Here is a 27,885-nt window from a genome sequence, read left to right on the forward strand (position 1 = left end):
AAATGAGCATTATGCTACTAGCAGGAACTCCAGTGTACAATATGGTATTGTTAGCTATAGGCAAATGTACAGCAGGTCTCTAGAAATTATTAATCTTTCCTTGGGGTGTGTGTGTCTGTGTCTGTGTCTGTGTCTGTGTGTGTCTGTGTGTGTGTCTGTGTGTGTCTGTGTACTTGTGTCTTTGTTTCAGGTGGTGTTTGTATTCATACACATCTGCACATGAACATGGAATAAAAGGCCAACCTTTCCATGACATCTAAATTGTTTCTTTGAGACAAGGTCTCTCACTTGGTGGCTTACAAGTTGCAAAGGTGGTTAGACTGGCTGGCCAGAGAGACCCAGACAGCCACCTGTCCTCCCCACCCCCACCCTTGTCCCCAGCTCTGGGATCATAACTACCGCCAGCATGCTTGACTTTCCTCCGTAGATTCTGAGGATCAAAGTCAAGCCTCATGCTTGCACATTGAGCACTTTGCTGACCCAGTCACCTCGCCGGCACCTCTACAGTATTAATGTTACACAACTGAATCTCTAAACTAGCTTCTTAGTAGTATCAACATCATTTAAATGGTAATAGTGGGTGGGCCCAGCAAGAATCCTTAATGACATAATTGTATATTTGGATGAGGCTTGCCCCTGCCAGCAATTGCCACACTTGTATGTTTCTTGGGCTCCTGAAACTGGAACTCAACACGGTGTTGACTTGGGTCGGTAGCTAAAATGAGGAAGGACAAACTGAAGAAATCTGGGGAGGGCTGAGCTACCCAGAACCATAAGGCTTTCTTTACTGCAGGTCTTGGACACTTACTAAGCTGGCATAGAGTAAGTCCCCAAAAGGGTACCACAGTTGATAACCACAGGGCCCTTTCCTTGGGAAGGCCTTGTACGTATTCGGGAACTCTGAGGGTACAAATGGTGACAACCTACTACTCTCCACAATCATTTTCATAGTTTTAATACATCAATTCACCTCCCTCTTATGACAATACAAGAAGGGAGCAACATTTGAAAGGTGGATTTGATGTGAAAAGAAAGGCAAACTAGGCAGTGTTGGGAGCTGATGGGGATGTGGGAGCTGATGGGGATGCGGGAGCTGATGGGTATGTGGGAGCTGATGGGGATGCGGGAGCTGATGGGGATGCGGGAGCTGATGGGGATGCGGGAGCTGATGGGGATGCGGGATGACCCATCCTCTGTAGCCCCAAGCTAGTCAGACTGTTCTCAGGTGAGTTGTGAACCTTACCACCAGACCCCCCAAGATCTTTCTCTGTCCTTTTGTTATCTTCTGTCTGTGCAGATTTAAGATTGAAAGAACAGGGAGTAATTTACTCCTAGACTGACGAAACTCCCCTCCCCCCAAGCTTTTAAAATCGTCATCCACAAAGAAGATACGACCCATGGCCAGAGCACAAATATAGGACCACATACCAAAAATTAATCATATAAAAATGACAGGCTAGACTGATGGCTCTGTCTGCCTTCTTATCTCGACAAATATATCTGAGAAACATAACTTGACAAATAGCTTTATGATCTCCAGGAAGTTGGGTTCTAGTGGTTTGTTTGTGTGTCGCTGGGAGATCTTCGGAGACCACAGGGCTCCAGCACAGCCGCTGGCTTCCTACCTCCGGACTCTAGGACTGGATGCCAGGGAAGGGTGGGCAGCAAGAATTGTGTGCTCCAAAAACCGGTGTACCATGTCTGTGCCCTACGTGCTCTGTGCCCACTCTTCCAGATTGCCACCCTGTAGGTTACTGGTGCCCTGGAGGCTGGCTCCCAGGGAATAAAACTAAATACCTGGGGGATGCCTGGGGTTTGGGCCAGGAACCTGCAGAACTGCTTTGCCTCCCGCAGCACAGCTCCTGCAGAAGCAGCAGCGCACGCACGGTGCACACAGGACAGTGGCCTGGGTGGAATGTGGGAGGTTGGGGCTGATTCTGTGTGAACCACGCGTTGTAAAGCTGCAGCCTTCACAGTTCCGTTTATCTCCAGGAAGGGTTTCTTGTTGGAGTTTTTAACAACCTCTGGCCCCTCTGATCAACTGTTTTTCTGCACCTCCCAGAGGAGGTAGGCTATGTTCCCTTTGGCATTAAAAGGAAAAGGTACACCGGTTGTGTGAAGAGCTGAAAATGATGTATTTTATCAACCTCAAACTTGTCCCGAGGACTTCTCCACACCATGATAAATAATAGAGGTTTCATTGAATTCCTGTGTGTATAACAAATTCTGGGTTACATCACACCAGTGTTTGGCTAGAAGCAGCCAAAGGCTCTTCATTAAAATACCATGGTCCAGAGCTACATTCAGGACCCTTCTGGAGGAAGGGGCAGGTCTGTATCGGAACAACACCTCCAAATGTAATTTTAAAAAACATACTGCAATAAATGGGGCAGGGGCCACTAGCGTTCCCATGAAAGTGAAGTAATAAGAGAAGGGAGGGAGGGGGGAAGAAAGGCAAGGGAGAAGAAAATCCATGGTTTTGGCTTCCCAGAACCCTGCTTACAAACTACTCTAGTGAGCTAGACCGAGGGATGATCATCATCGTTCAGGTTGTGGACAAGGCAAGTCACCCTGGCTTAAGTCACACCCACTCTGTTCTTCACCCCCAGGATCCTGGAGCTGCAGCAGAGTGGCGACATGGACATTCTCAAGCACAAATGGTGGCCTAAGAATGGCCAATGTGACCTGTACTCCTCAGTAGATGCAAAGCAGAAGGGAGGAGCCCTGGACATCAAGAGCCTGGCAGGCGTGTTCTGCATCCTGGCCGCGGGGATTGTGCTCTCCTGCCTCATAGCCGTCCTCGAGACATGGTGGAGCCGGAGGAAGGGCTCCCGGGTCCCGTCGAAAGAGGTACTTGAACTTGGGCCCCAGATAGAGCTTTCGAACATCTGGTGGTTATATTTTCAGGGAGAAGGGGGTAACATTGGCAACTGCTCTTTCTGCTTTCTTTGAAGATTCAACAAAAGCATGTGGGAAGCAGAAAGGCGAGCCAATGCCAGCTCCCCTTTAGGACTCTTGGGGTGAATGAAAAGCAGGGGTAAGGTCTGTAAGACTGACAATTTCCTGTCCTGTAGCAGGCTGTAAAATGCTGAGTCTCAGGCTAGATATTCATGATCCTTCAAGGCTATGATTTCCTTGACCCACTTAGCAAAGATGCCTGACAGTTTCTTTCAATTCCTTAAGTTGTAGATAAATTGGTGTCTTAAAGACTAGGCCTAGAAGACTCCAAAAGGATGCTTTCTCTTCATCACAAGTCACTGCTTCTATCTATCTATGAAGATCTGGAGACATGACTGTGTGTCTGGGGCTCTCCCGTGATCCCAAGTGTGCCCAATTCACATCACAAAATCATTCTGGATTCTGCTTATCTCCCTGACTGTGTCATCCGCTTAACTCCAGGGCCATGTTCACGTTTGTATAGCTATCTGTAAAAATGCTTGCAGAATTGCCCATAATTCCTTAGTGAAAGGAGCATGTGAGATGTACCAGAGAAAACACGAGCATTAAAAAAAAAATAACCAATAAATAAAAACAAAAACAAACAAAACAAAGCAAAACAAAAGACCGCTTTGTTATCTTATTGCTGAAAGCTTCAAGAGACGATGTGAAAAGCAACCTGAATTTATTCAGTGGTTTGATTGAGGGTCATTTTCTAAGAAAGTTTTAAACTTTCTGCCCAGCCCTGGGCTGACTGATGCCCAAGGAACTCCGCAGAAGATTGGCTTTGATGTACAAATAAAAAAAATCATCTCTCATTTGTATATGCATGTCTGCGCGGTGGTATTGTCTTCCAAACATCTCATCTACACAGTCTAAGGATCCGTGTAGCTCCTTAGATGCAAAGCAGATCAGTGGCGTTTACAAGAACAGCTTGGCTTGCCTTGCTTCATACCTGCGTGAGTGACCAACTCAAAAGCCAGTCGGGTTTATTGTCATGTCTTCTATGTAGCGTTAAGCACTGATTTCTCTGCTGACATCAATCCAAAGCCAAAGGCCACATTCATGCAGATTGTAGCTGAGACTCAACGTTCTCCAAACTCTGGGCTCACGAGCTCCTAGTTTTGAATTACTACAGAAGATATTAAATGTTTGCGTTGTTAGATCTGTTGATGGATGTCTAGATTACAGTTGCCATGGGAACCATAAAATTATGCATCTCAAACTTCTGAAGTCTCAGTGATAATGCTGCATTAATGGATGTTTTGATTGGATCTTAAGTGAGAAAGAAGAAGGGGAAACAGGGCTGTGAACCCCAGCAGTTTTTGCTGCAGAGTACTACATTCGTAGTGGGAAGACATGCGCCTCCGCTAATTTCTGATGGCCATTCCAGGTTCTGTGAAGAACCATTTTCTCCTCTTATGACTAATGGGCATTTTTATAACCCATCAGTTTAATTTGTTGACCTTGGCTGTAAATATCACAAAGGAAATTTTATTTCTTCCCAATTGTATTGTTTTTGTCCCTGAGGGGTTTTTCCTGTAGGATTTGCCTCTGAAACTCTGAGGCTTTACTGCCTTTTAAAAAGCAAATAAATAAGACTTTTTACAGACATACTCACTTAGCCTAAAACTGACCCTCAGTTAAAGGTATTTATTCACATGTCCTGACGTGAAGGAATCTTTAAATGCCCCTCTGACCTCACAGTGGCCAGATGTAGGTACTGGGTATATATGGGTATATATGGGTATATATGGGTATATATGGGTATATATATATTCGCTCTGTCAAGAAGTCTCTTGTGCTGACTCCTTCTCAAGAACCTCATAGGTCCGAGCTGCAGGAAACACTTTACCAGTGACTGACAAGTTAGTACAAAGAAGCATATTGTATAGCTCTCTCATCTAAAAACAAAAAGTTAAATCTAAGCATAAATGGTAGAAAGGATCGAAAATGCATTTAGAAAGAGGCTCTGAAAGAGGAAGCGTGTACGATGAGGGGTGGCTGGGGTTGACGGGAGTTCCTGGAATCAGACCTTCTGCGCGTGCGTGCGTGTTGCTGCCTGAGCCTGTTTGGTGTCTTTGTAGCTGCATGTGGCCTATGCTCATTTTAAAGTTCCAGCTGCAAGCAAAGTATTTCTTATAGATACTTTATCTCAAAGCCCTGACAGTATTCCCAGAAACAAGCCCAGTGCCTGCCTGGCTCATGCTAGGGACCCAGTCAATATCTGCTAAGCCAATACGCCCCAAAGTTCAGTTAATTACATGTTTGCTGAACGACTTTTTTTTTTTTTTTTTTTTTAAACCATGGAAGCTAGTACTGATGAGATCCTTATTTTCTTTTTCTTCATCTCCAGGATGACAAGGAAATTGACCTGGAGCACCTCCATAGACGTGTAAATAGCTTGTGCACAGATGACGACAGCCCCCATAAACAGTTTTCCACCTCGTCAATTGACTTGACCCCTCTGGACATTGACACTTTGCCAACACGCCAAGCCCTGGAGCAGATCAGTGATTTCAGAAACACTCACATCACCACCACCACCTTCATCCCAGAGCAGATCCAGACTCTTAGCCGCACACTCTCCGCAAAAGCTGCCTCTGGCTTCGCTTTCGGCAGTATGCCTGAGCACCGAACTGGCCCTTTTAGGCACAGGGCCCCTAATGGGGGCTTTTTCAGGAGTCCTATCAAAACAATGTCATCTATTCCTTATCAGCCTACTCCCACTCTGGGGCTCAATCTGGGCAATGACCCCGACCGAGGCACGTCCATATGATCAGCAGACAGCTCCGCCCATCCTAGGACTCCCCCAAAGGAGCAACTGTAATGTGGGACTAACATGGATGTGATGTCTTATTTAAAAGAAATCAGGATAATTAGTAACAATTCTAGTTCTTTCTCTCCCCTGCTCTGCTTTTTTTTTCCCCCTCTTTCTCCCTCTCTCTATCACCCTCCATTTTTTTCATTACTCAACTTGTTCCCCAAGAATATAGTATTCTAGGATCCTATTAGTCTGCTTTTCATATACTGTACTTCAAGTTTAGGGAATGGGCACTGAGTCACTGAGAACACTTGCAGGGTTGACTTTGCATACAGGGCTCCCATGCACCCACCGTTCCTCTGTTTTGAAACTCTAATTGCAATAACTTCAGTCTTTCTCCATCTTCAGCTGCATCCACAAAAAATCTCCACTGTTGTCGAGTGTCCTTTAGCTGTGGACCAAAGGCAACCCCTGCAGTGTCTGTGAAATGATTTGAAAACCGTTCAGGCCACGCAATATGAGAATGCAGTTTTTGTAGGATTACAAAAAAAAAAAAAAAAAAAAAAAGCCATTAATCTGCCAGGCAAGACTACAGTTAAAATCCCCTTCGCACTGCAACAGTGCCCACCCCCTTCATGTGATTGTACAGTATTCAAACTTTTTCTTATGTACAGTAAACTTTACCATATGGAGAAGGCCTTTATTGTGTTAAATAACTTAGTATCTCATATATACATATATATGCACCTATATAACGTGTATATATATAAATGCAGCCATTGCTATTGCAATTCATTTAATAAAGCTTTAGTTTAAAAACCAAGCATTGTGTACAGGAGCTAGGGCAGCGCAGGAGGCCCTTTCAGTGGGAGAGGCAGGTTGCTTTAATGTCATTCTGACCTGCATTGTTTGACTATTTTATAATTTTGTTATTAAAACATCCAGGGTGATTTCATCTTTGTTCCTAGATGTACTACTCATTTGAATAGGTTTTGCATTCATTACTCAGCAGTGTATAAAGCTAACCTTGATAATTTCACCTTTTGTTAATTATCTCAATGGGAAATACCATTAGCTGAACCCCACACACAGCACAGAGAGCAGAGTTTAACCATAGATCATGGTAGGCTCAACATCCTCTTCTAAAGCTGCAAGCCAATCGCTGTAACTGTAGCTGGGGAGGAGGTGAAGCCCCTTCGAAGTGTCGACGTGGCCTTATATGTGTCATACGTCACCCTACAGCAACCATCCTGGGCTCTCATCTAAACCCCTCTTCTACCCACTTCTACTTGGAGGTGTCCCGTCTTTTTAAAATCAGTGCCAAGTGTGTCAACAGGGGCCGTGAGCAAAATCCAGTGCCTCGTTGTGCACAGTCCTCTAAAAGTAGCATTCTTATCTGTTAGAAACATAGAGTGAGCTTCATCTGTAATCCTTAAACTCGATGTGGTAAGTAGGAAGCAAGAACTTATCCTGTGTTTTCAGGCAGCAGTATGCTTATTTTAATCTCATTCATTCTGTGGCTAGGATTGCTAGAGGGTCCTGCCTATGTGATTTGCTTTAGGAGCAGTTAAGAGGTATATTCTTAAGGTGTATTCTATTTTGATCTAATTCTGTTTCTGGGGAGCATCTTGTACTGTCACTGTTTTTGTACTAAATCTTCAAATATTGTCTACTGTGTCAGGCAGAAAACGTTCTTATCATGAGAAACCACTTTGTTTCCAGGGTGACGAGTCCCACGGTGCATGCACACCTTGTTTCCCTGTGACATTCATGTTCTCATTTACAACTCTGATTTTCAAACAGAAAAAGTCTTTACAGCTATATAGGGGCACCCCAGATGCTGCAGTGACTTCGGCCATCAACAAACTGTTAACCATGTACAATATTGGGAACAGGCTGGTTTTGATGTATTGCCTATTCTTCAAGTACACAAAAACATTTTGGAGGCCTCAATTATGAGTGGCAGAGCTTTCTGTGTATAATTTGTCTACATAATTTGTCTAATAAAAATGTTTTCTAAACTTGCTCTCATACTATTGAAGTCTTAACTATAAAAGTAAAAGATAAAGCTCTCACTAATCTGCCTGAACCTCCCGAAAACACTGACTTTATTAAAGTGTAGAAACATCTACTCTAATTAGCAGGTCACCAAAGTGAGTGGCTCTCTAGAAGCGATGATTAAAGATGCCCTAAGACAATCAAAAACTGCTAATTTGATATTCAAGACTATTTGAACCAAAAATATATTTGTTTCTCTTCATGGATGTCTGTGTGACCACTTTGGGGGGGCGGGAGGGATATTTGTCCTTTTTATAGAAAAAAAAAAAGCAGCTGCTGTATTAATAGCAAAATAAGCATTTGTAACATGCAAAGAAGAAAGGAAGAAAACTGAGGGTAATTATTAAACTTTGGGCTTACTAAAAATTGCTTGGCTCTTCAAGAAATAATCACCATGCCAAATCTTTTAATTTGAAATTTTATTTAGACTCAGAATTATTTCTAAAAACACTATTATTTCTACATTTGAACACTATGTAGTCTCTCTAACATTTAACTCAATGGATACATGACTATAAAACAGTATTTAGATGAAAAAAATCTCTATTCTAAAATTCCATCAAAATGCTTTTTGAGCGTGGGAAGGAGGAGAAACTTTGCAAATATAGATTCTGTCTCTCAATTTATGACGGTAAGAACATGGCACTCTAAAAAGCTGTTAATTACCCAAATGCTCGGTAGTCTAAGACTTGAAACTAGTGTGGGATTTCAGCTCTGAGATTTGGGCTCTGCCATGTGTCCTTCACATTCACCCAAGTACTCACCCCAGGGGCCGTGGATGTAGAGGGGAGGTACAAACAAAAGTGCCTCCACCTCTTCCCACAAAGTCCACTCTGATGAGCCCTGGCATCCTTTCCTTGCTCGTGTGGGTCTTATGCAGCCATCTGAGTCAACGGGTGGATAGCAAGCACCTGATGCCTCTATTCAGGGTCATGGCTTTGGTAGAAGGAACCCCTTCTCTGTGTAGTATCAGCTCCTTCATCCAGAGTTTGCCCTGCCTGTGCCCTTTAGATCAAACCTGCTACTGCAACACAAATACTTTATACCCAAGGGACTTCATGGCACTCAAGTATCCTGTTTCATCTACCGGTGAGTCAGCAGGTTTTCTGAACTTTTATGACCAATCAGACATACAAAGAAAATTGTGAGGCTTCCTTTCTTGCTATATTATATCTCTCTATAGGCAACTTATTCTTTTCTGAATTGTGTGATATTTTTTCATCTCCATTATCTTAGGATTAGGAGCACCTGAAAAGATACTGTCATAAAATAGACTTTTCTGAATGGTACTTTGCTTTGTTAATTAAAAAGAGAAGAGGTGAAAAGGCCAACTCACCCATCCATATTTTCCAGTTCTATTATTCTGGCTGAAGAGCTACTTTACATCCATAGTTTTTGGTGAAATGCATTCTGGACTATGAATAGTAATAAGACAGGGCTAAGAGTTTATGTGACAGTGGGCACTTAAATTGAAACGAGATTGCTCAAATTTGAGTCTTTTTATTTCTTAAATTAAATCCTGTAGCCAATCTAAGCCTTTTGACCAGATGTTATTTAATGGTCATGATTACCATCTTAACACATTAGTAGTTTTCCTTTTAGTAATTCCTTTAACAGAGTATATATAAGCTCCTTTGAGTGGAAGCAACTTCCCTAAAAGAAAAAAAAAAGTAATTAAAGCCATCACTGATAGTAGATTTGATAAGTATCATTTAGTCACGTTACTACACAGAGAATTTGTTCTGTGCATGCAATAGAGCAAGGTGGTTGAACGGAGATAGATGGGCCCCTGCTTGTTAGAGATTCTGGATACACATTGCCACCAGTCTTTGACTTTTCTCCATACTGAAATTCAGGATACATAGGCCACCCCACAGCTTTTGAGAAATGGCAGAATGCATCACTCCCAATCCACATCAGCCCCTTTGGACCCTGTATAACCCAACCTAGAGCAATCCATCCTAATTTTTCTCAAAAGCCAACTTTGTCTGTCTTCGGAGGTTCAGACCACCTCTGCAACAAAGCTTTGAACATTTGCCAAGAGGCTAATTTTCAGAAATGTGGATGTTAAGCCAGAAGCAAACTATTTAATGATCTATTATTACCAATACCTGTCTGCTATTCCTGGTACCACCCATGTCAGAATGATGCAAACCACACAACTCCCATCTGTCCCTACAGCTTAGTTCACTTAGGATAATTAGAATTCTACAAGGTTTCAATCATTTTGCTTCAGAGACCGAACAAGTTCACCTTGCAACTAAGCCTCCAGATGACTTTTTTGCCATTGGAGACACAGAACACAGGGTACCATGGCTGTCTGTTATGCTGGCAGCCTCTCACCCCGTCTATCCCTCAGAGTTGAGAGAGCTTGTGTATGTGGGTTCTATCTACCACAGGGACAGACACAGGCGAATGGAGCTCAAGTTTCATTTTTTCATATAAAGTTCCTATTTTTTCAACAGTTTTCATTTATTTAACCAGTAAATTGCTAGCAAAGGAAAAAACATCTAAATTTGGAAACTTCCTTCAAGTCTGAAGTCTCTCTCCTGACTCATATGTAATACTAGCACCTCATTTTTAACTAATTTTGCATATTTTATGGAATTCCTTCAGGGCAGAGAAGAGAAAGTGAAGAAGGTTAAGAGCGCCATGCTAGCCCTGCTAACCGCACACAGTCAGTCCACATGGCTGACCCTGTACGATCAAAAAATGAGCCCTGGCCTGGTTTTGAGGAAACCACACAGACTCCCACTTGAAATTACCAGTACATTTCAAAGGGCTGAAAATATCCATGATGTGATTAGAAAATCAATTTTTTTCAAGACAACATCAATTCTCATTCATTTAAAACTAATTAAGCTTTTGCAACAGCTGCGTTAGAAAAAGAAACAGATGTCACAAATCAAAACTGTCAGCACCAGAGAAGAGATGAAAAATATTGCTTTTAATAAATATTTTGCCTGTCACAGATTTGAAATAATACAAGTAGAAAGCAGATGTTAATTTTTCAAATGGTTACATTATATTCTTGATTGACACTACTGAAAAAAATAAGAATTAATTAGCTACTGTAGTGACTATGTTTAATTTTTAAAAACCAGACATCAATGTTGTTTTTAAGCACAGTAGATACACATTTAAATATGCGTGTGTGTGTGTGTGTGTGTGTGCACGCGCACGCGTGCGCGCACACGTGTGTGTATTTCAAAACACATACATAACCAGAATAAGCCAGATACTAGGCCCATACATTTCTGAGAGTTCACATTCAGTTCTTTTGTAGAATCAAAGTTGACTGTGAAATGAAGTTTAGAGCTTGATTTAAAGAGTTAAGTAGGGCTGGTGAGATGACTCAGTGGTTAAGAGTACATGCTGCTCTTCCAGAGGTCCTGAGTTCAATTCCCACCATCACATGGTGGCTCACAACCATCTATAAGGGAATCTGATGCCCTCTCCTGGCCTGTGAATATATAAGCAGCAGAACACTCACACATTAAATAAATATTTTTTTTTAAAAAAAGAGTTAAGTATATGTTTATTCTTACATACAAAAACATGCTGGAATTAATTTGAAAATGAGGTTACATGTTTAGCACATCCCCCTTGTCTTCTTCATGTCAGAAACGGTTAATGAGTAATGAAGGTGTCTAAGTACCTGTCAGTTACTATTATTAGAAAGCTTCACTCACCATTCACCTAAGAAGTTACAGTTAGTGACACATCTACTTGAAACGTCAGACACTGAACACCCAACGCAGAAAACTCTTCCAACATAGCGAGCATGGTGCTTCTACCCAAGTCAACACACCCCAGGTAAAAATGCAGAGCTAATAAGCACCAGGCACAGAGCACAGAAAGGTGTACCCTCCATTCTATATGGCCAAGCAATCCCAACCAAACTCAGCCCCATCTGACTTCTTTATGGAAACACCATGCAGAAGACTTTTCATAAATGCAAGGACCCATGAGAACGCATGCTCACGCTTTGACCCTCCAGAGTGTTTGATGAAGCAGCCCGTAGTTCAAGTACAACCAACACTTTAACTAATTCTTCCGTGTTCAACATCGCTAGGTGGAATCTGTAAATATTACTCTATAACAAAGGTTTCTGGATGTCTGTTTAAACATGTTGAACATATGTAAAAGCACTAGTGAAGCTTCAGTGGGCTAGAAGACTAGAGACAAAACAACATCTTGAAATTAGTCTGCTGAAAAAGCACCTACCACCAGCAGGCACCCTAAGCAGGTTCCCTGAGCCAACAGATTGCCTCACTTCTCAGGAGAGGCTGCACCCCTGGGGTGGCAGTCCTCCCCTCATACTCTGTCTTTTCAGAGAGCTTCCAAAGTTGCAAGGGAAAAAAAAAAAAAAAAGGAAACATTGGGAAACTTAAAAAAAAATACATGGCATAAGTAACATCCGTGAATATGAGTATACGTGCCGTCAGGATGCATGCAGAATAAGTTTAACTGTCAGATTAACATGACAGAAAAATATTCCCTGAAGATAATAAGGGAAGGATATCGGCTGTGCGAATGAGGTGTTTTCATGGAGTAAGTTGGAATTTAGAGTAGCTGGGGTGATGTGGAAAAGCCCAGAAAACCCTTCCATGGTGATAGGCAACAAAGACATGGGTGAGGAAAAGAAACTTGAAGGAGCGAGAAGTGATCGACCACCAGGTATGAAGTCTGTCTGAAATGTGTCAGGCAGGGACGGTGACAGTGCGGCACAGCCATGATCCAGAGCACTAAGGCTGGACTCCGAAATCCCACCCTCTGTTGTCACCCGTCAGCCCTCTAGCCAATGTGTCCTCGGGGGTCACTCTGTGCAAGACACTGCTTTTATACAAGAGGATAGCAGTTTAAAAAAATAATGATAAACCAAATAAACAAACAAAGAGGGCAAGACACACTATTAAAGACAGAAATTCCTGTCTTCAAGGAACTTAAAGATTGACAGAAGAAAGTTGAACAAGCAAGATAGATCTGTAAGTTACTAGTCAGTTACAAGGTAAAGGCAGCAGAGAAAAAAACTAAAACACAAGAGCAGGGGCTGTCAGACCAAAGTGGAATGGGAATGGACTACTGCAAAGACCGTGGAGAAGGAGGTCCCGCTGAGAACGGAGGGGAACTGCAAAGAGAGTGAGAAAGTTAGTTGGGATTCAGGAAAAGAGCATCCTTGACTCCAGGGGCAGGCAATGTTCTGAGGTTGGAGCGTAGAGGGCAAGCCTAGAATGCTCTCAGACAGTCTATACAGCCAGACCTGAGTCATGGGCTCAGATATGATACAGAGCCGGAGTAGATAGGAAGCGCAAGCGTCCCTCCTGGCAAGTTGTGATGGGATGCTGCGAGAATGTAGGCTGTTCCCCTCAAGTGTTCTGAACGGAGTGTGACGCCTGGTCTGTTCCCACCCTCGTCTGCCATTATTTCATACTTCAGTCCGTGAGCTGCCTGAGAGTCCACAGAGGTTCAGCACAAGAGGATGCATAGAAACCTCCGCTGGGAGACTCTGGCAATCTGTGACCAAAAGAGAAACACCAAGAACTGGATGTTCTTAGAGGGGTGGTTTGGAAAGGTTAAACTTGTAGCAGCACCTCATTGAATGGAAGGGAAAGGGACCAGTTAAGAAACCTGATGCGGGCCAATGAGATGATGACTCAGTAGCTTGCTGGCCCAAGCTCAATTGTGTGAGGCCATGAAAATGAGAAAGCTGACTCACGCAGACGTCCTCTGACCTCCACATAAACACTTATTGTATGGGAAAACCACCTCCATGCATATAATACTCACACGAACATACACACATTCATACATGTACACACACATACATGTACACACATGCACACACACAGTAAATGCAGAAAGGAAATGAACTTTGAAGGCTTATTCAAAATCTTTTGAGCTAAGCATATTAGTCAAAGAGACATAGTACGCTTTTTATTTGCTTGTGTATTTGTTCTGAAGTAAAAGAGAATTGGGGTTTGGTTTGGTTTGGTTTGGTTTGGTTTGGTTTTATTGTGGCTGTTGTTTGCAAATGAGAAGGCAGCTGTAACATACATTGAAAATTCACCAACAGGTGGAGAATCAAGAAGTCAAGATGTTTGGGACCCAGGGCACAAGGAATCCCAATCTCATTGCAATGTCACAGAAAGGCCAGAGGAGGATGTGCTCATGCATAACCTTTGGCTACAGCAGGACAGTGAACATTTACTCTGTTGGATCTGGGTTTTGCAGATTGTTGTTGTTGAAGATGAATGTCCAAAGCTGTAAGAATACAGAGTAGGGGAGCTCACTAGAGAAACACAGAAGCCCAGTGTTCCTTGTCGAGGATTCTGCCGGCCTTACGATGGCCTGATCTATGAAGACAGAATTGTCTCTGACGATCCTTATGTAGGGAGAGAACGCAGAATGGATGGATTATCTGGGGTCATAGCTTTAATACAGATCTGCAAAGGTGTGACCATACAAAGTATTAATAAAATAAAAATCTTTAACATAGGTTCCAACCGTATGTGAAGTACAGAGAGAAGCCACGTTAAAGGAAATACCACTGTCTGCCAGTAAAATATGTCCCTTCACTCTTTGAAAACCTTGGTGACTTAGCCTAACAGAATATTTTTCAGTCATACAAAATTCACAACAATCCAGCATCATCTTCTACGTGATGATTCAGAACCCAAGTACCAACATGCACAGCAGGAAGAGGGAGGCTGAGGCAAGGGGATTGTGAGTCAAAGGGCAATCTAGGCTACATCATGAGGCCTATTAGGGAGGAAGGGGAGGAGTCACGAGAGGAAGAGGGATGGAGAAGAAAGAGAAAAGAAAAAGATAAGGGAGAAGAAAACATAAAGGGGGTAAGAAAAGAAGACGAAAAGAGTATGCAGTCTCCTTTGGTCCCATTTAGGGCTGAGCTCACCACAGTCCCTTGTCTCACAGTTGTGAGTCTCTGTGTTAATCTCCATCTCCAAAGAAGTTTCTCGGACGACCATCAAAGGAAGCACTGAGTGGGTATCTCTAGCATGCCCCTCCCTCAAAGACTCAGGAATCATCATGGAAAAGAAGGCAGAAAGATTGCAAGAGTCAGAGGTAATGGATGACCCCAAGGAAACAGTGTTACCCGGACACAGCAGAGCAGATGTGAACTCACAGCTGTTGGGACAGCATGCACAAGACCTGCACAAAGTCAAGCCAAAGAAAATCCCAGCATGGCAGAGGGCAGCTGGGCACAAAGCTCTTCAACTGGCCGCTACTGGGAAGAGAATCTCTTTTGTCCATAGTGTAGCTGAAAACACAAGGCCTTCTAGACACACCAGGGCTGGCACGCACGTGACTTCAATGGGGCCCGCATATGTCTGGGGCTAAGAGGAGAAGTGAATATACACACCCTTCCTTAACCCAAAGGCTGCCTCCAATTGATAATCCAATTAGAAGTGAAAAATTTGTTCTCTTCAAGTATCTTCACTGGGGAAACAAACCAGTCTTAAGGGCAGACCCTATACCCAGCAGCGGATGGCAAACAGAGTGAATTCAAAGGCATCTTGGGATGTTCTTTGTCTCATAATATGTCAGAGAAATTTTGTTATTGGTTTTTGTTTTTGTTTTTGTTTTTTTGTTTTTGTTTTTTTTTAATCTTACAGGTCCTTTGCTTATATATTGCAGCTTACTGTTTGGGGGGTTGATGGGATTCCTGAGCGTGTGAGCATGTGTGTCTCTGAGTCTATATGAGTTTCCTTTGGTTTTTCTTTGGCTCTTTTTCTTGATTGGTTGTCTTGTCACATTTCAATTTATTTGATTTTTTTATTTTAATTTAATTGTATTATTATTTCCTACAAGCCTATTTGTTTTCTAAGGAGAGACAGAAAGAAAATGGATCCAGATGGGCGGGAAGGTGAGGAGAAACTGAGAGAAAGGAAGAGGGAGGGGAAACCATAATCAGCACATATTGTATGAAAAAAATAATAAAATAAAAAATAGAAAAGAAAATAAGAAATGGGAAGCCATATACGTACACATACACATACATATCATATACACATACATACATACACACACACACAAACACACATGTATAATCAGTGGTAGAGCACTGGCCTGGCATCCTGAGGCCCTTAGAACCCTGGCTCTCAATCTGAAGGCTTTATTCTGCCCTAGGAATTTGGAGCTAGCTCTTTAAAATCCAGTGATAGAAATACATTGAGGATTGTGGGAAGAAAAAATGGAAAACTTCAGGCATATTTTAAATCAAAACTAAAGTAACACATACCATTTCGACCCATGTTATGTTGTCTTGGTCCATGGTCAGGTAAGGCAGCTCTGCCAAGCATCTGGCCTGACTTCCGTAAAGGGGTAGGGACATTAGGAAACTTTACAACTATCTAAACACACAAACAGGCTTTTAAAAAGATAACAGTAAAACGAACAGAAAAGCATCTTGGGAGAAAATAACTGGCGTCTGGATCAGAGATGATAAAGAGGGGTCTGGTTAGGGGACAGAATTAAGGAAAAATAAAGCCAGCAGCATTCAAGGTGAGACCGATTCTAACCAGCGCGCCGGAGTTCACACCATTTCCTTCCTCAGATCACGATTTCCCCTCACTTGGCACCCAAACACAACAATGTACTTCCGAATTCTTGTTCTCCTCTTCACAGGGTGTGAGCAGGTTGGACCAGGGCTAGTCACAGCTTGATTGCTCTTTACACGGATCCAAACCCAGCATGTAGTATAGAAGGGCTTTGATTATTACTCTAGGGACTGTCGAATCTTTCACTGACTAGCAAAGTCAGCCATGGCTGCCAGTGTGACTGTAGGAAGGTAAATCTCACGCTGATATTCAAGGCAGGATGTCTGCAGGAGTAGGAAGCAAAAGATGATTTTTTGGCTCTGGCAACATCACATTTGATATGAAAATAAAACATCATAAAATTTCCACAGAAGAACTTTGAAAACGTAAAAACAAGGACTCCATTCTGACAAAACATTGGGCCTCAGTTCTCCACACAAACAGTAAGTAAGTGAGGAGAAGGGTGTGTTGGCATACCTACTTATTCCATGGTGCGTATGAACATCGCAAGGTCACATACCCTGACCTGCAAAAGCCAGTTGGTCAGAATAACGTCACAACTTCATTCTGTCACAAACCGTTTGCAGAATCTAATTAAAAGTCAGTGTGCTTTAATAATGTGGCGCACCACACACACACACACACACACACACACACACACACATACACAGGATTGGAATACAAATTCCCTGACACCCCATTGACAGTGCTCCTTGCCTACGCCCTCGTGTGGTGGTTCTGGGGAATGACAGGCTGATCCTGCGTGTCAACTGTGTAAGCCTAGGCAAGTTACCCAGAGACTCCCTTAGCTTTTCCTCATCTGTAAATCGGAAATGGTGGCAACGCGCTCCCAATAGCACTGCTGGCAGCGTTTATTTTGAAATCAATGTAAAGCCCTTAGCTCAGGCCCTCGTTCACAGTAGTCTCCAAATAGTGTTTTAATAACATTTCTATTCTACGCAGCGCATGTGTCAGTAAAAATATAGATCCTCCAAGAGTAAGAAATATGAACTTGACTTTTTATCCCTGGGGTATACCATAAAAGGCCTTTTTGAGAGTAGTGTACAAATGAAACTAAAGATGTTAGTCACCCTGTGACTTAAAAATTGTTTTATACTCACAAAACTCAATACAAAAAGGACTTTTGGACTTCAGATAAATTGAAAGAACTCTACATTGCGTTCCCATGTGTCCAAAGGCAGATTTTGCAGTATGCACCTTAAAGCAAGGTCAAATCTGTTCTATTGAGTTGCTTTTTGTCTTAAACAGCTGCGGAGCTTTAAGGATGTCAGCCACATTCCCCAACACCATGCCCACAGTCATATGGGTTTTCAGTGGAGCAAGCCTGTTTACGCAAAACAGTAACAGACTGAAGTAACCAGACTGAAGGGTTTTTTTTTAAACGCCTTTTAATTTCCTATCAAAACCAAAAAATACTAATAACTTTGCTGGGATCCAACCTAGCGCCCCATGTCTGCTAAGCATGCACCAACCACTGAGCTGATGGGGGGGGGGGAGCATTGCTATGCTTTCCAGGCTGAGGACTCTAAAGCCCAATCTGGCTTTGAATCTGAGATCCTCCTTTTTTAACCCCTCTCCCAATTAGCTGGGTCACCGTCCTGTGCTACAGTTAAGATTTTTAATTTTTAAGGGTGAATTGAGAAAGACCACATTTCCCTTCCTTTACTGTTGTGATGCCTGCTGTCATCTGTACAGCCAGATGGTGGCGCTGTGGTTCCATATGTTGCAATTTTAGATTTAAACTGTTATCACTAAGTGATAATGTTTTTTAACGATTAGTCTTCTTTGAGGGAAATTTTTTAAATTTGTTCCATTTTACCATTAGCAACAGATAAACTGTGTGTTTACGTCCTTTAGGGTACTTGGATGTTTGTTCCTTTACAAGCATCTATTTAAAATGTAATGCATTTGCAAGTTCCCCAAAGGTGGGTTAGAGGGTCAGTTCAAAGCCTCGCATGCTTGCCTTTGATTGGCTGTACTAACACTCTTATTTACTCCGTCGGTGATATTGAGCCACTGTCTCCTTTTCATCTAACATTCCCAAAATAACGATGGTGTCGGCCACTAATGAAATGGGCAGTTTTCTTTCTGATCCATTTTGTTTCCAACATCCCACCTTTATCCCTGGCCAACCCACAGCAGGACTCAGGCTGTATGATCCTGGTGTTATAGATGAGGTGTTTGGAAGACCCCCTCAGAGTGTCCCAGGGGCACAGGCTAAGTATCCGGTTCTCAAGTCTGAGGGCAATACACTGGACCAGGAACATGTGTTTGAAATAGGTGTGGAGACAGTTTGTTCAGAAAGGAAAAGCTCTCCGGATAGGAATGAGCTAGAGAGCTGAGGGAAAAGCCCCAAAACTTAAGAAACACAAAGCTCTTGGCACATAGCACAGGTCTCTTCCACATTTTGTATAGCTTGGGCTTTTTCTTGAACATGCTCCGTTTGTTGTATGAAGTTCAGTTGGTCAAGGGCTTCCAGTCTTTTTGAGCCAACTGGCTGCTGCTGCTGCTGCTGCTGCTGCTGCTGGTGGTGGTGGTGGTGGTGGCGGTGGGGGTGGCAGTGGCAGTGGCAGTGGTGGTGTTTTAGGATAGCATCTCACTACATAGCACTGGCTGTCCTGGAACTCACTATGTAGAAAAGGCTGGCCTCCGTCTCAAGAGATCTGCCTGCCTCTACTTCCTAAATCCTGGAACTAAAGGTGTGTCACCACACCACACCCAATACCAACTGACTTCTTTACATGTTAATCTTGATGTTGCTTTTTGCAGTATCTTTTCTCCTTCCACACTTTAAAAATACCTTTAAATATATATATATATATATATATATATATATATATATATATATATATATATATATAATCAGCACAGCCAGGGTTGTTGTTGTAATTCCAGCACTTGGGAGGTAGAGGCAGGAGTTTTGAGGGCAGACTTGGCTGCACAGGGAATTACAGATTCATGTAATCCGTGAGACCCTGCCTCAAACCACGCACTCTGAAAATCAGGGCATCCTGAATCAACCCACCTGTTAGAACATCAGGACCAAGCAAATAGACTGCAGCTGGAAAATGAAGCCTTGGAGGGTGTCATCACAAGGGGCCACGCGCAAGTTTTGCTCTATGCAACAGTGACCCATCCTGTAGCCTTCCTTCCTCCTGAGCAAGTTGCCCCAGTGGAAAAGAGATTCAGGGTAGAGCTGGATACAGGGTCACTTACAAGTGTCACAGCCAAGGTACCACCTGTTCTACACAGGGTCACATCCACCCCAACCAGGCTCTGTCCTTGAGGTCACAAAGCCCCACTCTTCTAGCTGAACTGTGAACCCCTGTGTATGGATTTTAGCTATAGCCCTCTGTATCGACTATGTACCCCTCCCCACTTAAATCAAACGTCATATTGACTTTCACTATGCCAAACAAATTGAGACAATATTTTAATCATAAACTGGCTTCATAACTGAAACTTCTGAATTTGATTTATTAAAGGCAACAAATAGGGAAAATGAAAGTGTGTTCTACATGACGGGCTGAGCATCCACTTGATTTAATGGATACAAAATTCATTGTGGGGCTGGAGAGATGGTTCAGAGGTTAAGAGCACTGACTGCTCTCGCAGAGGTCCTAAGTTCAATTCCCAGCAACCACAACCGTCTGTAATGGGATCCGATGCACGTACTACTGGTGTGTCTGAAGACAGCTACAGTGTACTCATAGAAATAAAAATTAATAAATAAGTAATATTTTTTTTAAAAATCATTGTGAATTTGCAGGAAGCCATTCCTAGACCCTTGACATTGTTCCTCCATGCTCTGAGGACATCCTGAGTCAGCACACCTCTTAGAATATCATGCTGTCGCTACCATGAAACACCATGACCAAAAAGCAAGTTGGGGAGAAAAGGGTTTATTTGGCTTACACTTCACGTGGTTGTTCATTAGTTATGGAAGGAAGTCAGGACAGGAACTCAAACAGGGCAGGAGTTGATGCAGGGGCCATGTAGAAGTGCTTACTTCTGGCTTGCTCCCCATGGCTTGCTCACCCTGCTTTCTTATAGAACCCAGGACCACTCTCCCAGGGATGGCACCACCCACACTGTGTCAAGTTGACATACAAAACCAGCCAGTACACACAGTAAATGAATAAATACCATGTGGCTCCGCTAGACTTAAACAGTAAACACAGACCTTTTAAAAACTGCTGCCCTTGGAAAAAGCCTGACTGATCTCCTAATTCCAGTTTGTTAGGCAACTTCAATTCCTCCTACACAAGACCAACAGGAAGTTGATCTTGGATGTGAGATAGTTATTCACTTGGCTCTCTGGGAATTCCGCTTGATGACTCTCGGTCCCCTCTCTCAATTATTTTTCAAATCACAATGTGAAGATGTTCTTAAAAGCAGAGACTTGAGTGGTCCCTCCCCACATCCCACCATGCCAGTTACATGTTTCCCAAGAAAGAGATATCAACAGGATAACGCTGAGCCTCAAGGTTTTAACATCTCCTAAGCCATAAAAAGGAGAAAAGGAAATATTGTTTGGTGTGTGACTGGTTTTAAGAACCCGCTTCTCCCTTTATATTATAGCTCTTCCCTTCAGACTTCGTTCAAAAGGAAAAATGTGGAAAAAGATGCAATGTCAAAAGGCCCTTTGTCACTTAAGTAGTTATAATCCTAAACGAATATGGAATTCTCTTTGAAAATATGTATGTTGTTATTTCTTCCTTAGGAAGCAAAATAAAATACGACTTAGCTAACTGCAGACTTCCTTTAGGGAAGCTGTGGACAAGATAAATCACAATTTATTTCCATTGTGAGTGTTTCTGCAAACTACAAAATCTCACTCACAGCCATGCTACCAGGGTGTCCCTACTCTGCGGCATAAATGATAGGTCGCTTTGAGATGGCAGGGGCAGTCTGCAGAGTTTTATTTCCAGGGAGACAGGGCAGGATTTGCTGCTATGCAGACTGAATAATGTTGGAAGCCAACATCATGTCACATTTTGTGTGCACTTTCCAAAGATTAATCCAAGCGTTACAAATGGGACACAGACTGCCATTGTCCGGGGGACACTTTAATAACCCACACCTACAATATTCAACCTGTTGTTTGCACAGGGACAACTTTGGGACACAAAAACCCACCAGAACGACTCAGGGAAGGAGGCGCGGAGAGGCAGAGCCCCAGGCGCCAGCATCTCTCCATCTCATCCTTCATGGCAAATGAGTCTGTTCAGAGTTCATTTAAGCCTGAAGGTGGGGGTCGCCGCCGCCGCCTGCTTTCTTCAAAGCTTCTCTAGAAGTGGCTCTTGAATATGCAGCTTGCAGACTTGCTCTCTCACTTGTGTGGCACTCTGGCAGGGTTTTCCAACTGCAGGTGATTTGTGCTTCATTTTGCATAAAGCAGCTCACGTGAAGTAACCTGGGTCCCCTCAGAGTCAATCGTGCCTTGCCTCTGTCTCTTTGATTGCGCTCCCCATCCCCCTTTCCTCCTTAGAGTGCTAGCATCTGTTGTTCTATGACACTCTTCACGTAAGGGAGGCTAGGGAGAAAGCCGCAGGATCAGAGGACTGAATGCCAGATGAGAGGAACTCATGGTTGCTTGTCCCTAATCCATCATCTTCAAGTCCTTGCATAGAGTGCTCAAAATCACATCCCTACTTACCTTCACCAACCACGGATAGCCTGCCAGGTCAGAAGGCAACCTGCTTCACACTGAGTCTCAGGCAGTAGTAAGCTGTCTTTCATAGAACTGTGTGGAGAATCTCGCAGTTGTAATTATTTAATTTTAGAAATATGTAATGGTATTGTAAACATAACTTGTTTCTTTTCATAAAACATTGTTGTCACAATAGATAATAGCTAGACCATAAAAGGCAGGGACATCCAAACCCCAGACCAATAAATAAACAAACAAATAAATAAATAAATAAAGCAACCCTGAAAAATCACAATAAGACAAAAAGTACTGTCAGAAGCACCTTCTGCAATTTCTAGGCTTCCTTAATTCAACATATATTGTGACTGTTTTATATTATGCTTACAAAAGGAAACCAATACAAATCACTTTCACTTATTTAAATGTGTGTGTGTGTGTGTGTGTGCGTGTGTGTGTGTGTGTGTGTGCGTGTGTGTGTGTGTGTGTGTGTGTGTGTGTGTGTGTGTGTAAAACCTGTATGTGGTGGTTTCAGAGTTAATTCTCTACTTCTGCCATACAGGTCTGGAGTTGAATGCAGGTCCTCAGGCTTGGTGGCAAGCACATCTACGCACAGAGCTATCTTGCTGCCCCTTAATTTGCACTTTAATGACAAGTTCCCAATATGTGAAAAGTTACAAGAGACAGGAAACATGCATGACAGTATACATTTTGCTAAAGGACACTCCCCTGCAGTTTAAACTCAACCTTGGTCCTGACTTAAATAACATCAATATATTCATCAAGATACAACACTCCTTATCTATTTTAGTGCTTGCTAAATTAAAGTACCATTTCATTAGCGTTCCCATATTACGTTTCATTAGCATAATAATTTTATCCCCACTCTTAATATCAGGTAAGTACAGGTTGATTATTTCATAGAGTTAACCTTGATATGAACGTGACGTGACTTCCTCAGGAATAAGCGCATGGTGCCCTCAGTTAAGAGTTGCAGAGTGGGTCAAGCTCAGCACGAGACAATAACGGAATTCAACTAGTATCAGAATGATCTGAGCACATACGACAAGGGACCTACGTGGGTCCTCTGCTCAGGGCCTCACAAAACTGTAGCAAAAGTCCCGTTAACTGCCTTTGGTTCCAGAGCCCAGAATTCACCTCCAGGGTCACAGGGATGTTGGGATGCAGTTGCTAGCAATATTGTGACAGGCATCTGTCTGTTTGTCTACCTGCTCTCCTTCAGTTCCTTCCTAAGTAGCCATTTTCGTGGGACTCCCTCCTGCCCCCCTCCCCCAGCATCTGAAAGGGCTAAGGTCCCCCCAGGAGCTGCCAATCAGAGCAGGCCCACTCCTATACTCTGTTTGGCAGACTGCATTAAGATGTCTCATTTTAATTTTTAAACTTTTATCTATGTGTATTCAGTGTGTGTGTGTGTGTGTGTGTGTGTGTGTGTGTGTTTAGAAGATGTATATTAGATATTTCTAGAATTCTGTCCTGTACAGAGGAAAGCTGGAGAGGCAGAAATATCAGAGAGAAACTGGGAGCATTTGGAAGGGAAAACAAAAAACAAAAAACGGGAAATGTTTTTCTTAAAAAGTAAAACAGAATGGTGGGAGAAGTTGGTTTGGGCAGACTGTGGTTGGTAAAAGGGGACAGAGAGAAGGTCACAGGCTTCCAGAGGGATAATCTGGGGATCCCAGGATTTCCAAAGGATCCTGTTTCCACTAAATGATCAGAAGCAGCAAAACCATTAGAACTGAAAGCAACACCATCTCTGCCTGGGGCAATGAGCAGTTTCCTGAGATGCTAGTGTGGATCCCCATGCAGAGGCTACTCCGACATCAATAGCTGTGTGTAAAAATGCAGCACACTGTCGTAAATTCAGTAAGTCAGTCAGTGTGAGAAATGAAAGCCACCTATAGTCATCATTAATTGTGAGTTACACACACACACACACACACACACACACACACCCCTCAGTCCTCATTAGAGACAATCAAGAATAGTATAATATGGCCCTTGCTCTCTTGCCCTGCTCTGTCCTCTGACTGCTTACCCTCTCTCTCTTCCTTCCCCTCCCTCCTCTCTGCATGCTCATGGCTGGCCTCTACTCCCCTATAGTCTCTCTCTCTCTCTCTCTCTCTCTCTCTCTCTCTCTCTCTCTCTCTCTCTCTCTCTCTCTCTCTCTCTCTCTCTCTCTCTCTCTCTCTGCCTTTCTCTACTCCCTCAACTCCCCTCCCCATGTCCTGAATAAACTCTATTCTATACTTGAAAACAAAACAAAACAAAAGAACAGCATACTGTGGAACATGTGTTCCCACTGGGTGACAGTGTTCCCACTTTTCCACAGCTTGGAGATTTCAGTTTGTTGTTATGTACTCAGCTGTCACATCCTAGACCAGTGATTCTCAACCCAACCTGTGGATAGAATGACTCTTTCACAGGGGCCAACAAACCCCATCAGAAAGCGTGGATATTTATATTACAATTCATAACAATAGCAAAATTACAGTAGTAATGAAGATAATTCTATGGCCGGCAACCACCACAACATAAGGAGGTGTATTAAAGGGTCACAGCATTCAGAAAGTTGAGAACCAGTGTCCTAGAACAAGACTGAAGACCTGGGAGCATTCGCAGATTGCATGGTGTTAATGTGGAAGGCCAGCAGACTAGGGACCTAAGTGACAGCCACTCCCTTTTACATCCCAAGAACAGGAAAAGTCCAGGAAGACAAAGGAGGGAGTGCATCCATGGCTACCTCACTGGGAAATGGGAGGCCAAGCTCTGTATCCTGTCCCTGAAAGGTGGACGACCTTAAGCACACATAGTCCCAGACCTCTCACCTGTTAACTGGTTTCTATGTTACAAGCTCTATGAACACTGGCCCCCCAGTGATGTGGGAGCTATGACGACGCTTATAATATTACCATAAATAACACACTGCAGTGTGGTACTGGAAACTCGACGGCATTGGTCCAGCTCAGGCAGCTTTACGTTGATCATTCCAGTCGCAGATGCCCCAAGAATTTTTTCTTCATAAAAGAACTATTTGGAACTGTTGGTCCCTTGAGTCCTTAAACGGAGGTCATGACCTCAACCATCAGCACGGTCTTCTTTTTGAAAAAAGTCCCTAGATTATACTCAGTCAGATTTACTGGAGCTCAGAGAATGGGGATTAAAGCACAAAGAATAGAAAATATTACACTGCATAAGTAGCTTTAAAGAATAAACAGAAACAATGCTTTGGAAGATAGTAACTAAAATGAAAAATAAATAAATCAATTATTGTATAACTTTGATCCCTAAAATCTGTATATTTATTTGGTAAAACTCAATCAGTAATCATCTGTATTAGTTAGCTGGATGTCTTATCGCAAATGTATCCTCTGACTTGTTTTATAATTAAATGTTTAACATAAAATATGAAATTCTGGATTCTTATTCCCAATTCAATTACTATTATTTATTTATTTATTTATTTATTTATTTATTTTTGGTTTTTCGAGGCAGGGTTTCTCTGTATCGCCCTGGCTGTCCTGGAACTCTGTAGACCAGGCTAGCCTCGAACTCAGAAATCCGCCTGCCTCTGCCTCCCAAGTGATGGGATTAAAGGCGTGTGCCACCACTCCCGGTTTCGATTACTATTTTTTAAGGGAAAAAAATATCTGAATACATTCAGAGCTGTCTTTTTTGTCCTAAGCTGTCAGGTAGCTGTAGCTATAATACTTTGTTGTTCTTAGATAAGTTTTCACAGCGTGGTTCTGGCTGGCCTGGAACTCACTATGCAAGCCTGGCTAGCTTTGAATTCATAAATATCTACTTCTGCTTTCCAAGTGCTGGGATTAAGGGTGTGTGCCGCCATACCCTGCTAAGTCTGCAATAATTTTCAGTGGAACAACAAGGAAACCTAATTTCAGATCTTGGTAAAGTAAAATGAAATACTTCTAGACCTGGAGTCACCAAACCATTTCAAAAGCCTGATTATCTCTGGTTTGTTTTAGAATATAGATCAAGTGTTGTTCTGGTATTTGCCAATTTATAATGAAATCTTGTAGGATAATGACAGCATCCTTGCAGGAAAGAAGGACATGGGAAACGACCACTCAGAGTAGAATGAGTGTCTAGTACAATCCACTTTGGATCAGCATGGTGCAGAAAGCAGCAATCCTCCCTGACCCAGGAGGCCCTGAAACTGCCTCTTCATTCACAAGCTAGCTTTCACTAGCATGTATGGCCCATGATGGGAAGCATGAGCTGACTCAGTAAGCCATTGCCAAAACCCCGAAGAGTGTCTCAGTATCTGAAATGCAATCTGTGCGTCTGAGCAAATTTAAGTTCAAACTCTTCTGAAACGTCTAATTTCAGAAATGTGTGACCTTGAAGAAAGAAATGGGATAAACTCATGATACAGCTCGAAAAGGGCACTTTTGTTGGCATGTCTATACCTCTTCACCTCCAGTGCTCCTCTGTGTCTGTGTTGTTAACAACATGGGTTTTGTTTAAACAAAATGACCCCTATAGAATTTTTCAGGTGTTCACTACTGTCAGAAGTTGTTTGTATGCTGTAGAGAATGTCCCTAGGATCAATATTACTGGTAACTCAGCCACACACTAAAAGCAGTAGGATACCCTGTAGTCAAGAAGGGAGTGTGGGCATTGCCAATTTATTACAAGAATTATTCCATTTTTTTCTAAAAATTCATATCTGGCTGTATTTGAAAAATTGTGTCATCTTTTCTTTAGAGAGATAGATAGATAGATAGATAGATAGATAGATAGATAGATAGATAGATAGATAGATAGATAGATAGATAGAAATTGATATATGATATTACAAATATATGCATATATATATGTATATACATACATACATGCACATATACCAATGTTCAAAAATATGACAAGCATCTGTTCAGTTGACTTATCACCTAAGCATGAAATAAGTTGAGAATACACAATTAATATAGCATTGCCACTAAAATTATTTCTCTAGAAGTTTGCAGTCATGTCATGAGCCATAGACATACTATTACAGTATGGTGGGCTTTAAAAAAAGAAATCTCAAGCAGTTGAAAGTAAATGTTTTCTGGTAAGTTTGTATTTCTCACAGATAAGTGTTTCAGCAATGTCAATTTCCTCAGTAATGCTTATAGTGTATTTTATAGTGAGATGAACTCAGTGTGGAGACAAAATCCAACTCAGTTTCCATTGTACACAGAGGTTTTCCAAGTCCATTAAGTCAGAAAATTACCAAATCTCTATCAAGCTTGCTTTTTAATTATTTTGTTGTTTATTTTTAATAAAAAGGTTTTCTTTAAATATCAGGGGGGAAAGTTAAAGGTAATTATTATTTAAGTTTTTGCTTTAGCTTGTATGTTTTCGGTTGGATACATTTTTGTGTGTATTAACTTAAGTTGCACTATTTTCCCTTATTTTCTGCTTTGTTTTGTTCTTTTGATTTTCAGTTCCAAGTTCTAATTCAGTGACATAGTCCTGAAAGATTTGTCACATAAAACATATGTGAGTAAACGCAGAAATGTTAAGTAGAGTGTAATGTGTTAATTAAACATTTTTAACGTCTGCAGTAGACGTGCAGAATTAACGTCTCCTCCTCCTACTTTGTCTCTCTGTGAATGAATGATGTAGACAATGTGCCTAACAGTAATGCTTCAGTACTCACGCCTCATCCCTCTCACCTCTGTGCCCAGCACACAAAGAGTTAAAGCACTGCACTCTCTTACATGATTTGTGATGGAAAATAACAAAGAGAAGTAGATGACCCAGGACCCCACCCCTCACAGATTGGTACTACAGTCCTCTCTCTCTCTCTCTCTCTCTCTCTCTCTCTCTCTCTCTCTCTCTCTCTCTCTCTCTCACACACACACACACAC

The 27,885-nt window shown here is 42.3% G+C and overlaps 1 protein-coding gene across 2 annotated transcripts in view; it reads left to right on the top strand.

The window, feature by feature from the left end:
• Grid2 (glutamate ionotropic receptor delta type subunit 2) overlaps positions 1 to 27,513 on the top strand; it is a 1,393,897-nt gene extending 1,366,384 nt beyond the window's left edge. The window contains exons 15-16 of one of the 2 annotated variants that reach the window (XM_029535429.1): positions 2,610 to 2,850; positions 27,460 to 27,513. In XM_029535429.1, coding sequence (XP_029391289.1) covers positions 2,610 to 2,850; positions 27,460 to 27,480 — 262 coding nt within the window. In that variant the 3' untranslated portion in view covers positions 27,481 to 27,513. Of the gene's footprint in view, positions 1 to 2,609; positions 2,851 to 5,293; positions 6,093 to 27,459 lie in introns of those variants that run through there. The other variant, XM_021188898.2, reaches the window with a different exon arrangement.
• The last annotated feature ends 372 nt before the right edge of the window (positions 27,514 to 27,885 follow it).

This window comes from Mus pahari, chromosome 2 (assembly GCF_900095145.1).
Source record: "Mus pahari chromosome 2, PAHARI_EIJ_v1.1, whole genome shotgun sequence".
In the NCBI taxonomy this organism is placed as follows: domain Eukaryota; kingdom Metazoa; phylum Chordata; class Mammalia; order Rodentia; family Muridae; genus Mus; species Mus pahari.